Source organism: Pristis pectinata, chromosome 5 (assembly GCF_009764475.1).
Source record: "Pristis pectinata isolate sPriPec2 chromosome 5, sPriPec2.1.pri, whole genome shotgun sequence".
Taxonomy (NCBI): domain Eukaryota; kingdom Metazoa; phylum Chordata; class Chondrichthyes; order Rhinopristiformes; family Pristidae; genus Pristis; species Pristis pectinata.
Genome location: NC_067409.1, coordinates 90,643,530 through 90,657,892, shown reverse-complemented (window position 1 = coordinate 90,657,892; position 14,363 = coordinate 90,643,530). Strand labels below are relative to the sequence as shown.

At 40.3% G+C, this 14,363-nt stretch overlaps 1 protein-coding gene across 1 annotated transcript in view; it reads right to left on the bottom strand.

Moving 5' to 3' along the window:
* Positions 1 to 382: 382 nt before the first annotated feature.
* LOC127570428 (FH1/FH2 domain-containing protein 3-like) overlaps positions 383 to 14,363 on the bottom strand; it is a 482,262-nt gene continuing 468,281 nt past the window's right edge. The window contains 3 exon segments of the mRNA XM_052016002.1: positions 383 to 5,464; positions 12,697 to 12,858; positions 13,614 to 13,794. Of these exon segments, the coding sequence (XP_051871962.1) occupies positions 5,382 to 5,464; positions 12,697 to 12,858; positions 13,614 to 13,794 (426 nt within the window). The 3' untranslated portion in view covers positions 383 to 5,381.

Sequence of the window (14,363 nt, the reverse complement as noted above, 5' to 3'; positions counted from 1 at the left end):
TATGAGGAGGGGGGAGGCATTTAGCTTTGTCCAAGTTGGGAATCTTGGAAGTACAATTTCCTGAACATCGAGTAGTTTTTATTTTTCTCTCTCTGGTTACTGCTTGTAGCCAGTCTGACTGACAGCAGGCCAGCTGCATGATGGGATTGAAGATGGATCATCTGCAGGTTTGTGCTCTGATGGTAGCTAGGCCTTTCTTGGAATTTGACGAGGGAGAGGGCAGAGAATGAGGGCAGAGTTATTAGTGGGTAGCTTGACGTAAACCTGCAATCCTTTTGTCAGTAAACTTCTGTAATGCAATTATGCTATAGCTTTCACTCTCATTCCTTTCACCTGCTGAGTTTCCCCAGGCCAGAGCAACCTAGCTGCTATGGTTAAAATAGAACCTCTTGAAATGTTTAAACATCCATTCACCTTGGATTTGTTGGCTCCCACCTTTGTCGCCCCTCCATTAAAACTGGGCTTGGAAGGAAACAGACAGGTGCTGATATTGTGAAGCGCCTTCAACCCTTGTTCTTCTTGGTGGTAGAGATTGTGTGTTAGGGAGGTGTTGTCAGAGTAGCCTAGCCAAGTAACCGCACATGCATTTTGTAGATGGTACACACTGCAACTATGGTGCATCAGTGTTAGAGAAAATTAATGTGTGGAATGGGAGATAGAGTTCTAGTCAAGTGGGCTGGGAGTGGTTTAGCTGGGTTGATTCCCTGTTTCAGGCTTTCTCTATTTTTGGAAATTAAATTCCTTACCAGGTGTTTTTTGTATCTCCAAGGCCAGATGTCTGCTATTCTTACTTGTAAGTACTTTTGCCATTTCACTCTATACATTATAGCACCTATTGTTGTTGAACTAAACATTTAACTGAGAAACATATATTTAGGGAACAATGAAGAGCCAGATAAAGAACCATTACATTTCATACATAATGACTCTTGTTGACTTTTTGAGTTGTTATTTTCTGTGGTAACTGTCTAAAATAGTTGCTGTAAGAATCTACTACATGGCTGCAGATTCTAATCTCACTTATCATCGAATAAGAATGCATCTCCAATAGATTTGCACCAAAGATATTATTATTAATTGTGTGCTCTTGTAGGTTCCAGTGTTATCTATATGTAGGCATCTTCTGGTGCAATACATAAGTATTGATCAGTTCCACGACTTTAAACCTCTGACTTACAAGTGCAAGTCACAGATTGAGTATCCAGCAGAGACTGTTATACTTCCAAACCCCAATTGCTTTCCAATGCTTGCAAAGCACACGCCAGAAGTGTTACCAGAAAGCTCAATTTTCCTGAATGTCCAGTTCCCACAACACAAGCAGCTCAGCTCTATCCAGGAAAAAAAATCCCACTTGACTATCTGCTATTCTAAACATTAATTTTCTCTACCACTGATGCAGTGTGTACCATTTACACAATGCACTGGAGTTACTTGGCTGAGGCTATCCAACAGCACCTCCCTTGCACATAATCTCTATCACCAAGACAGACATGGGTTGCAGACACATGGGAATATCACTGCCTATAGGTTTCCCTCCAAGTTGTACAACATTCTGACTAGGAAATACTGCTAGCCCATCATGGCTGTGAATCCTGGAACCCCACCCAACAGGACTGCAATTATTTCACCAGAAGGACTGCAGTCATTCAAAATAATGGCTCACTACCACTGAAGGGATGGGCAATAAATGCTGGCCTTGCTAGCGACAACTCCCCTCCCCCCAACTCGGATCCAAAAAAACCCACAAATGAATAAAAGTAATCTAATTTTAATATCTGGCTGGTTTAAAACCTAGTAATAAATGAGGCGAGGGGCTGCTGGAGCGAGTACCTGGAGAAAAAGGTTCAAGTTAGGTATTATGGTAAAGGCAACTGGTAATTCTTTGGATTTCATATGATAACAACATTAAACTGGAAATATTTTCTACAGATCAAGACACAACTAGCCCCATGCTTCATTTATAAATTTAGTTCCAGAATATTCTACATCAAATGTTAACTTTTTATTAACTTGTTGCTGCTTGGTCTACAAATTTATCAATTAAAATTAGAGATGATAAATGTAATTTTGAGTACCCTGTTCAAATATAACCCCCTATTTTAATCTAACACATATACACACACAAAGTAGTCTCTTCTTTGTATTAAAATAATCTGTGTAAATTGAGGGAGATGTGCTATTTTGTTTAGCCTCCTCTCTCTTGAGCTTCACTAATAACTAATCAATTAGCAGGAACAGCTGGACACTTATTTAAGTGTTTCAGTGATCATGAGTTTATACCAGCCTTGGAGCTAATAATAACTGATTGAGCTTCAAACATACTAATGGCAAAAAGGGCAATAGCATCCAGTCACAGTGATTTTCCTGGTTTCAAATTAATTTCTTCCCATCTTAAACATCAAAGCCATACTGAATTGAATGATGAGACTTAAGGGCATGTGTTCTCTCCAACATCACTTAAATTGCTCTGGAGGGTGAGGTGTAGGAAAACATGTCATTAATTTAATTCAAACAAGAGTTACACACTTCTCTGAAATAAACAAATAGAAGAAGTACATTAAACAGAAACTAGCCATCATGCTCCTTCATTTATGTTTAGAGACTCAATCCCTGACAGAATTTGCTGCTTGCGATCCCTAGGGTTCTATGGTTAAAGTCCTTCACACCTCATGATTTCCTCCCCCCACCCACCACAAGACCCCGAGCCACGTTAGTGCCAACATATTCTGTTGCTCCAGCAAACAACACATCTACCCACAATAGCACAAAGCTGTTACTCTTGTTAAAGAAATGAATAATTCAACTACCTGAATTACAGAAGAATAGATTTTATTAACATTTAGCCAGAGTCAGAAGTAGCCTTTCCTCCAGAGCAGAGGAGAAATTAGATTTTAAACTGGCAGCTTCACAGCATCAAACTCCACAGATAAGGAAATGCAATGCGGAGATTTCAAGATTTCTATACTGGACAAAACTTTAAAAAAAAACTTTATTGACTTAGTAGAACAATGTTGTGGCCAGAACCAGCTCATGGCACGTATATAAAAAATAAAACTCTTGGCCCAGCCACCTTTACCCTTGCATTTTTTCGTTGTTTCTACACTCAACATTATGACATTTTCAAATCAATGTTAGGTAGGGACAAGGCTACTTAAAACAAAAACTACAATATTATCCTGTACTGATGGAAAGATTATTGACTTGAAAAAGTAACTCTGTTTCTGTCTCAACAAACACTGCCTGACCTGTTCTTCTAGTAGCTCAAATAGCTGCAAAATCTATTAAACTTTGCTTGCATCCATTAAATGTTTTATTTGTGCACCTCTATCCCGCAACGATATTTATTATACTCTCCATACATAAACAAAACTACACCTCTTTCCCGAGACGTTTCATAAGAGCTTTTTGCCAACCTTTCAATAAATATTTATTTATAATTGCTATTCTTTAAGTTCTAGCTTCAAGGGCATTTGATCAAAACCTCTCTTCTAATCAAGCTTGGGCTCAAGTGCATCGAGATTACAGGTGGCTAAAAACCTGAACTAACTGATTACTGATCTAACTCCCTCAAAAGCAGCTTCAAAGCATATTCAGTTACAACTCAAAATATTTTCAATACGTAACTAAAAATATCTCAGCATGAGTTTGGACATAGTCATGAATCTTCATAGCGTATTAAAATAATACTCTTGTGAGCTATTTTATGCAGGTGAGCATACTCATTAGTATGTTTAGGGTCTTGCCCTATGCCAGTGTAACAGTGAGTGTCCCCTTAACTGTATGGGTGGGTAAATCATTTAACCAACCTGAAGCAAACCACACAAGTAAGCAGATTGATATCTCCCACACCTCACTCAGTTCACACTGGTCTTACTTCCCCTATATATAATCAACCCAACACAACTACACAAGCCAAATAATCAAGCTCAAGGACCTATTTCTTGTGTTAACCTAGTTGACTGAAGCAACAATAATGCACATCATACTAAGGAATTGAGGACTGCTTACTCATTATCAGGATTCAACTTAATGGTTTGCTTTTTAGTCGAATGATCATTCTAGGATACAATACGTGCACATTGTTACTGAAGTAGTCAAAAATCTGTAGGTTATTATACAAGAGTAATACTTTTGCAGAATTTAAGCTGTCATTAACCTTTGGAAATGTCCCTTTTCCCACAACTTCTCCCTTCATTTGACTCTGATTTTCAAAGTTCCAGCCAGAATGGAGTGCTGGGGTATCCATACCAACAATTACCATGCCATTCCATAATCAAGGAAGTGCAAGCCGTCATTTCCCATAGCAGATTGGGAAAACTGTTTTATATGTAGCAATACCCTAAACACCTAGTTGCTCTTGGAATTTTCTACATTTGTGAGTGAACAAATTTCACCCATGAAGGGAGAGGAAGTAGATGAAATCTAGCCTGAGCTCTGATCACCAGCTAATATACTAAGCGTATGCAGATATCCCACTATGAACCTTTATCTCTTGTGGCACCAATGCATTTCAGTGCCATCAAGATGCTCATACTCAGTTAACCCATGTAGCAAAAAACAATTACCTTACCTCTCTGACTGAAACTGGTCAGAAAATTTTACTGCAATCCTAATGTTAGAAACAACTGCAATATTTATTATATAGAAAGGGGAATTTCACCTTTACAAATACCATCCCTTTCAGCCTTTAATAATTAAATCAACTGCATGAAAACAGTGATGCCTGTTGCCTGCATGGGAACCTTAACTCTCCCTGCTTACCCAGCATTCTATAGTAGTTAGAAGGTATTCTTAGAAAAAGTTAATATACTTATAACAATGGCAATGATACTCCAGAGAAAATAATGCCATTACCAAAGAGGCCAACAAAAATAATAATTTTTAGAATTGAACGATTTCTTGTCAGGTTGTATTAACTCACTTTTTTGGATGTAGGTTAAACAGCTGTCACATTTGTGGCCAGCCAACATCAGCACACTGTCTCCTTAAGGCCTGGTTCTTACACTGAAATGGTGCATTTCACTGCTACACAAATAGGTCACAAGTAAAGCCAATGTAAACATATCACATACAAGGTACAACAGCTTACCCACTAAAGTCTTCTAATCACTTCAGTTAGATAAAAAAAAAAGCAATACTTTTACCTAGGTATAAATATTTCCGAACAATCCTGATTTAATTTTTTTTAAAAGCTGTCAGATCTTTAGTGCCAAGTGTGCCATCTCTTTCTAGCTCATGTTTCTCATATGCATCATATGATGAATGGAGCTGGGTGATGACTGGATACCATGAGCAGCAAATGGTTGCCAGTTGAACGTTTCTAGCTGTGCCTTGTTCAGGTGCTAGTGATGTTATCTGTCGCAGTTCATGCTCAATTCACTTCACACTTGCATCTCAGAAGTGCTGACCAAACCAAGTGCTTTGGCCTCTTCTGGTGTCAAGCCATTCTTTAATGTTCTTCTTACTATAAGAGAGAGAGAAATACAGATACACTAAGGTCACACTCTTAACTCAAGGCAATGCATTTTCAGAATTTTTGGTTAAAAAATCCCTCTATACTTCTAGATATAATGCTGAGCAAACCTTTCATGTGATGTTTGCAAAGTAATGAGGAAGCACACATGTAAAAGGAGAAAAGTGCATGGGAAAACAAAATAAAGCAATATGAATAAAAGTAAGCTGAGTATCACAGGGAGGAATTGTCTATTTTCTCTCTGTGATACTCAGCCAGTATTTGTAGTTGGATGAGCAAGCAGTCTTCAGTTTTATGGAACGTGTGAGTGGAACAAGTTATAGGTGAGTCAGTGCCACATGTTAGCACTGTTGAAGGCTCCTTCCAATAACTTGAAGACTGAGAGTAGGCTGCTGAGACAGAAATTGGCCAGGTTGGCTTAGTATTGCTTTCTGTGGAAAGGAGATACCTAGGTATGGTTTTTTTTCTGCATAATTTCCAAGCAAGCATTTGTACAGAATAGTTATAAACCCCATTTATTCCAGAGCACATTTCTTCAGTGCTACAACAAGGATATTGTCTGAAAGTCATCATTACCATGTCAAGTGCCTCACTCACTCTCAAGGTCATATGGAGTAAATAAAATTGTCTTGAGATAATTATGTGTGGTGGTGGGGGGGGGGGGGTGAAGATAGCTGACCAGGATAACTTTTCCAGCAGAAGAAGATAGTTGCAAACTATCAACCTCATCTTTTAACCATATGTAACTCTTCATCATTATTAAGATTGGAGAGGTTTGTAAAGCCACCTAATTTGCTTGTTTGTTGCTTAACGTCCACCACAAGGAATGCTTGGGCATGGAAGTGGCAGCACCTTTGACCTGATCTATGGGAGTGGAAATTCTTACCTTTTGTAAACATGATGCTGCTGAGTATGCTCATGATCTCAAGTTGTAGCTTCACCAGGTTAGCACCTTAGTTTTAGCTATGCCTGCTGCTGCTCCAGGCATACTTTTACTCACATCATGGTCAACTAAATTGTGGGTGAAGGAAAAGTGGGTGTGAGGTTACAGGATGTGGGGGAATAAAATGTATATTGAGGTTACAGGAAGTGGGGGAATAAAATGACCAGGGACATGTTCTCACTTGTGGGTAGAGATACAAGATCAGGGAGCAATCAGTTAAAACGGAGGCACATGGAAACTTCTTCTCACAGAGGATAGTGAATCTCTGGAATTTTCTGCTTCCAAGGATGGTGGAGAGTAGTTTAAAAAAATAAATAGATAACTAGAGAAAGACTAGATTATTGGAGGGCTTGAGATATAAGGAGATATTGGATAGGCAGGGTCTGTTTTCTGTGGAGCGAAAGGAGGCTGAGAGGTGACATGATAGAGGTATATAAAATTATGAGAGGCTTAGATAGGGTAGGTAGTCAGTGTCTGTTTCTCATGGGAGGGGTGCCAGAATCTAGAGAGCACAGGTTTAAGGTGAGAGGAAGTTTAAAGGGGAACTGAGGGGTAAATTTTTCACACAAATAGTCGGTACTGGAATGAACTGCTAGAGGAGGCAGGAACAGTAATGTTGAAAAGGCATCTGGACAAGTATTTGAATGAGCAGGGCAGAGAGAGGTGTGGAAATAATGCAGCCAAGTAGGATTAGTATAGATTGCCATAGATGTGGTTGGCTGAAGGGCCTGTTTCTGTGCTATATAATTCTGTGACTACATAATGATGGTGATCTGGTACGGCAGAGGAGATGAAGCCTGAGACAAATCAACAATGATCATATTGAATGACAGGGAGGTTTGATGAGCCAGGTACTCCTGTCCTACTTTCTTCCGTTTTAAACTGACAAAATCATTATAACAAGCAATGGAAAGTTTAATCTAATATTTAGAATATTTGTTGTATTGAGGGTCAGTCAGAAGGTTCTGGGATCAAGTACTACTCCAGAAGCTTGAACGCAAAGGTCAAAGCCGATTGATCCAGTGCAGCACTCAGTGTCTTTCACATGAGATGTTGAACTGTCATGAGATGAGGCACCTCTCTGGGCTCAGGTCAAAGATTCATACAATTGTACAGCACGGAAACTGGCCATACGTCCCAACTTGTCCATGCTGACCAGTGGGCACCCTTCCATTGCTAATCCCATCTCCCAGCACTTGGTCAAAAGCCTTCTATTGCCTAATTGATACAAATGCTCATCTTGACACTTCGTAAATACTGTCAGTGATGCAGCTTCAACCAGGCAGTGCATTCCAGGTACTTACCACTCTCTGGGTGGAGACAGTCCCCCTCATATCCCCCTCTAATCTCTTCCCCCTCATATCCCCCTCTAATCTCTTCCCCCTCAACCTAAACTGATGTCTTATAGCTTTACCTACCTCTGCCTTGAGGAAAGGTTTCCTGCAGTCTACCCTACCTATACCCTCATAATTTTATATACCACAATAATGTCTCCTCTTAACCTCCTCCCTGATATCTTCCTAACTATTGGTTTCTCTATCTCTTGTTGACAGTGGGACCAAAATGATGAAAAACAACAAGATCTGGAGGAACTCAGCAGGCCAGGCAGCATCTGTGGAGAAAAAGCAGGTGGTCAGGACCCTTCTTCAGGTCTGAAGATAGGAAAAGGGGAAGCCCAATATATAGGAGGGGAAAACAAAGCAGTGATAGGTGGACAAAAGATGGGAGGTGGGGTGGGCACAAGGTGGTGATAGGTAGATGCAGGTAAGAGATAGTGATAGGCAGATGTGGGTGAGGAGGGGAGAGCAGATCCACTGGGGGATGGGTCAAAGGTATGGAGGCGGATGCCCCACTGGGGGAGGGGAGGAAAAAAATAGACAAGGAGAAAAAAGAGGGTAGGAAAGGGAAGAAAAGAAGAGGCATGGGGGGGGGAAGGTTTGGTTTACTTAAAGCGGGTGAATTCAATGTTCATGCCATTAGGCTGTAAGGTCCCAAGATGGAAAATGAGGTGCTGTTCCTCCAGTTTGCATTTGGACTTCTGGTGGTGGTAGAGGCCGAGGACTGACATATCTGTGATGGAGTAGAAGGGGGAGTTGAAGTGACTGGCAACGGGGAGATTCAGATCACGGTTACGGACGGAGTGCAGGTGTTCTGCAAAACGGTCACTTAGTCTCCGTCTACTTTGGCAAGACCAAATGCAAGATAACAAAATGAAGTCACATCTAAAGAATGTAATGGTAATGGTTAGCGTAATATACAAAGGAGAAATACACAGTTTTCCAAATTTTGTGTCTAAATTAATCTAATGCTTTAAAAAAATGCTCTCGATTCTTGCTGGACCATCATGGGTTCACAGCCTGGGCAGTGACTAAAGGTTTATCACCAATTTAGCTGTATGAGCTGATTACGCTTCCTTGCCTCTGCAGGAAAGACTGCCATCTAATGGCTCAGCTGAGAACAGGCAGCACTCAGTGTTGGCCACATCATGCATGCATACATAATCACCATATAGGTTCAAAACCATCAATAAATTTGGATGTTTGTTGGTATGCCCAGGTAGCGCACAGTGAGGTAGGCATTAAAATAGGACCAACAAAAACCCATTTGACAAATTTATCTTTGTTTCAGTCTCACAAAACAATGCAAGAAATGGAAAGTACTAAATTGCTAACATTCAATGTGTTTAAGAAAGTGAGGGAGGCATTATTGAATCACATAAAAACTTTAATTTGTGTGTTTCCTGCTCAAATCAGAAAGAATTCTTTCTGGATGTGCATCTGGGGAATAAAGAGGGGAAAGTGAGTTTGTTGTACTGGAGAAACATCTGTCAAACAATTACTATCATGTCATTAAAGTAGCTATGGAAAAGGACAAGGAAAAATCAACTGGACGAGAACTATTTTCAGTGAACTGAAAAAGGGACCATGGATTAGTGGATAAGAATCAAAGGTTTTCAGTTAAAATAAATAGTAAATCAGAAATCTTCAGCAATGAGATTGTTCAGATGCAAGCTGGACACATTCATGGGAAGGGACAAAACTAGAGTTTTTACAAAAGGGACAGAACTAGACAAAACTCGACTCAAAACTAGAGTTTCGAAAATGACTGAAGAAGAGTAGACCAAAATGAAACAGGAAATGGTGGCTTAAATCCAGGTCTGCAACCTAACTGAGAATTGAAGTTAAAACAAAAGTGCAGAGGAGAACAGTGAAGGGAAATAGAGGGGAAAAAAGGTCTGAGAATAGGTTAGTGTTCAATAGAGATGAGAATGCCAAAATCAAGTAATCAAGGTTTGTGTGAAGCTGATTACGGATCAAAAAGGAAATCTTTTGGAGACAGAGGGTATGGTTGGGTATTAAGGCACTTAAAATACTGCCAATCAGGGCACAATTTAGTCTTGGTGTCTGCGGGAAGTAAGGGTGGAAATAATGAAGTTGTGGGCCATAAGCTTTCAACCTGCCAGATGCCAGAGGACTAATATTAAACCATTGTTTATTCAACAAGTGTGAGGGTACTATACCAAGTGTTTCCAGGGAAATCAGCCCAACTTTGGTGGCAAGGAAACAATTGGAGGTGATTAACAAACAAAATTAATTTGCACTTTTCTGTTAAATACAAACAAATTTTAAATAGCAAGTCTAAATTTATTAAAGGCAAGATGCATTTGATTAGTGCTTTGCTGAAGTATTGAAAAGGACTGGTGGAAGTAATGTGATATTGATTTGCAAAAGATATTTGATGAAGAACATCATCATAGACTTGTTATTAAAACTTAAATGCAGAGGATTAATGGTTAGAAAGCTGCTTTACCAATTGGTGGGAAGTATAAATGACATCATCCTCTAGGAGGCAGTGATGGGACCACTGCCTTTTTCCAAAACCTAAATAGGTATCAATGGGTAGACACACTAAGTAGCAGGACTTTACGAGAACATGGACAGATGATTGAACAATGGCAGATAATATTTAACAAAGTTTGAGAAGTAGTACCCTTCCAAAGGAAATGCCAATTGAAATGGAGGGAGTTTATGTTAAACTTTTAGAAATCCATGGTGGGGGTCCAGTGGGTGCCACACAATGAGGATGCCAAGACCTAGGAGTACGTATGGAGAAGGTATACTGGAAAGGTGTCAGGGATACAGGAATGTCAGTTATATGGAGAGATTGGAAAAGCTGGGGTTGTACTCAGAACAGAAGTTTAAGGGGAGACTTAATAGCATTCAATGTACGAATGGTCTTAATAGATTATATGGAGAAACCATTTACAGAGGCAGAAGGTACAGTAAATAGAGAAAGTAAATTAAGGTCATTGGCAACAGAACCAGTGGAAAAATGATGAGAACTTTTGTTTTTAATGGGACAAGTTATTGTGATCTGCAGAGCAAACTTTACATGCATAATAGAAGTAGCTCAACACTGCAAGGAAATGAGATAAGTACGGTTAAGAGGGAAACTGGGCAGAGATAGAGGAAAGAGCAGGGGATTTGTACGAACTGCAAAGCTGTGAAAAAACAAGAGACTCAGCACAGATAAAGACCATTCAACACACGATGAGATTCTGATTCATAAAGAGATGGTATTCAGTTATAAGTAAATGCTTTAGCTTAGAATTTTTTTGATGAATAATGCACAATTTGTACGCTGCATGATGGAATTTAATCAAAAACTATCTTGTGTGGCTTGGTATAAGATGCCTTGCTCCTGTAGTGCAATAACATTTTGCTGCTGGAGGCCCTTGCACACAGCATTCATTGGCATATTGTCAGCTTTGTGCTTTTTGAGATGTGCAATTTCTAGGCCTTTGTGTTTTATTGAGTTACTCATAACTGCAATAAAAAATGAGTCAGAATTCGACACCCTTGATGCTGAATAAAAACCTCAGTTTCCATCTTACACATTGTTCTGTGGGGAGGAACACACTGACTTCTCACTCTTCCCATTGAGTCCAGAAGCCTTCCACAAGACAGTTAAGCCAAGGAGCAAGATAATGCTTCATCTCTGGCCCCTGGCTTTACTTCAACCATTGCTGGCACAACTAAGATGGCTCTGTTCATTTAAATCGTGCTACTGAACATAATTGAAACATTGTTTATCATATTTATTTCACAGTATATTTCTGTAAAATAACCAATGATAGTTTTGAATTTTTAAATAATGCTTTTAATGCTTTATTCCAGTTTTTTTACCTAAATGTTTCTGACATTTGGAAAGATGCTGATCTATCAGAGGGCCTTGGTGGGGGGGGGGGGGGGAAGAAGCCTGGGCAGTGGTTACAAAGTATAGGCAGTGCTGACACATTCTTGCCCAATGCCAAGTGAGAACTAAGCTTTGCTAAAAGTTCAAGAATGGGACTCATCCTTAGAATTTCTGATTTGCTTCCTACAGTAGTGACACAACATTGTTGGAGTTGTGGATTGTGAGGACACAGCAGAGTATAGATGAGTTGGAAATAAGGGCAGAGAAAAGGCAGATAGAGTTTAATCTGGACACATGCGAGGTGTTGTGTTTTGGGAGGTCAAATGTAAGAGGAAAGTATACAAATAAGTTGCAGGAGTTGTAGGAGCACTGATATATACAGGGATCGTGGGGTGCAAGTCCATAACTACCTGAAAGTGACAACACCAGTTGATAGGGTGGTAAAGAAGGTGTGTAGTACACTTGCCTTATCATTTGGGGCACTGAGTATAAAAGTTGTGAAATCACATGGAAGCTGTACTAAACTTTGGTTAGGCCAGATTTGAAATATTGTGTGCATTTCTGGTTGCTATGTTATAGGAAGTATATGGACGGTTTGGAGACAGTGCAAGAGGTTCACCAAGATATTGCACAGATTTAGAGAGTATTAGCTATAAAGAGCAGTTGAACAAACTTGGATTGTTTTCTTTGAAGCATTGGACGCTGACGTGTGACCTGAGGGAAGTATATAAAATTATGAGAAGTATAGATATTGGTAGTCACTGTCTTTTTCCAGGGTGAAAATGCATACCAGAGGGCACAGTTTTAAGAGGGGGGGGGGAGTTTTGCGAGGCAAGTATTTTTATTAAACACAGAGTGGCAGGTGCCTGGAACGTGCTGCCATGGAGGTCTTGGAAGCAGATACGATAGTGAAGCTTAAGAGGCATTTAGACAGGCACATGAACAGGCAGGCAATGGAGGGACATAGGCCATGTGCAGGCAGATGGGATTAATTTAAATTGGCATCAAGTTTGGCACAAACATCGTGGGCTGAAGGGCCTGTTCCTGTGCTGTTCTGTTCAATATTCTAACAATAATTACTTACGAGATTTCCTGTTTGCACGAGACCGCTTCCGCTCTCTAGGCACTGCTCGCTGGTTTGGCACTTGAGTCGCAGACTTTACAATCCGGTCCATGATTTCATCTGCAGCATCATCTGTGGCATTTGGGGAGTCATCATTTCCTGGAGCCCATGAGCCAACACGGCCTTGAAGAGCAAAACCATGTAACATAGTCAATAATGGATTTATATTTTGCACAATTAAGGATGCAGGATCTCAGGGCTCGATATTGGGTGAGATCATATAAGCTCTGCATTAATGGTTCTAGAAGTAACAGGTTGCAGGACAGAACATGGCTGGATTGATGGAGAAATAGGTTGCTGCATAAGTGGAGTGGCTGCTGACTGACCAGCTTCTGGCTTCCCAGTCGCCACCCAGCTGAAGGGTAGAATCCCTGAGCTTTATATTAGCAGGTGATCCTGACCATTCAGCAGTCCACCTCCACCCAGATTTTTCAGCATAACTGTTTGGCAGAACATTAAGAGGCTTCTGGCTGAGAGAGACCCCAGCCTTTCCCAGGCACTCTTCCTCTGTGCTGGGTAATCGAGGTTGTTGAATGACCCATGTGAACAAAGAATTTGGCAGTTGCCCTATTTGTTAAACTATTAAATATGGAGGTTGAGGAATGAATGCATTTGCAGTTGGATCAGCTTGAGCTTTGGCTTAATGTGACACAAGCAGTTGACATGTTTATGCAGGAGAGTTCTTGAATTCTCCATCACTAAGCTTTTCCTTTCTGAAGCTTTCGTTAGTACTCAAACTTTTAATAAGGAAAAGACCTCAACAAGAAGAGAAGGGGGAGACTGGGCATCAGTCAATCAAGCAGCAGTTGGAGCTGACAAGCCTATGCAACACAATACCAGAAGCTGGATAAGTGGTCAGGTTAAATGGGGACTTTTACCTCGGCTTGCTCTCGTTCGAGTTCGAAGGCCTGGTACTCCAGCAGTAACTTCTCCACTCGGTACAGAGGTTTTAAGCACTGCTTTCATATTTTCATGTTCTGCTGCCTCTTCTGCATACTGCAGTCCCTGTGGTTGGGTCTCACTCGAGACAGTTGCAGTGTTGCTGGAGAACTTTCCTGTCTATACAACAAATCAGGTACGTGTTGTCATTACTTCAACGCAGGGATATTATTTCAACGCAGGGATATTACTTCAGCGTGTTGCATAGAACAAGTCTGTGAAAATGTTTATGGGGATGATTGTGCTATGAAAACAGGATTATATTCAGCTCAATGAGTAATTTTAAAACAATAGTATACTGTCACAATAATAAATTCTCCAACAACCTCAGATTGCCTTTTGGATTTTCTATAAAAGGGATGGCTCTGAGAAACATTAATAGAATATCACAGGCAACCTATTGTCAGGAATCTTAGTTTGCAAGCTAGTTGCTTGATGCTAATATTGGCATAGAACTTGTATCACATAGTGAATATTTATACATGCTGCCCAACAGAATTCAGTCAGAAAACCTATTTGATGATGACACCAAACTGCTTGTGGGTCTTCTGTGCGCATAGTGCACTGAAGCAAAGAGGTACCAGATACCATGCAGTGGCATCCAACACTATATGAGGCATGTTTGGATTCCTTTGCAATGAGTTGTGAATGGCACTCATACAGAGCCTGACCTTCACAAAGAGTGGAGG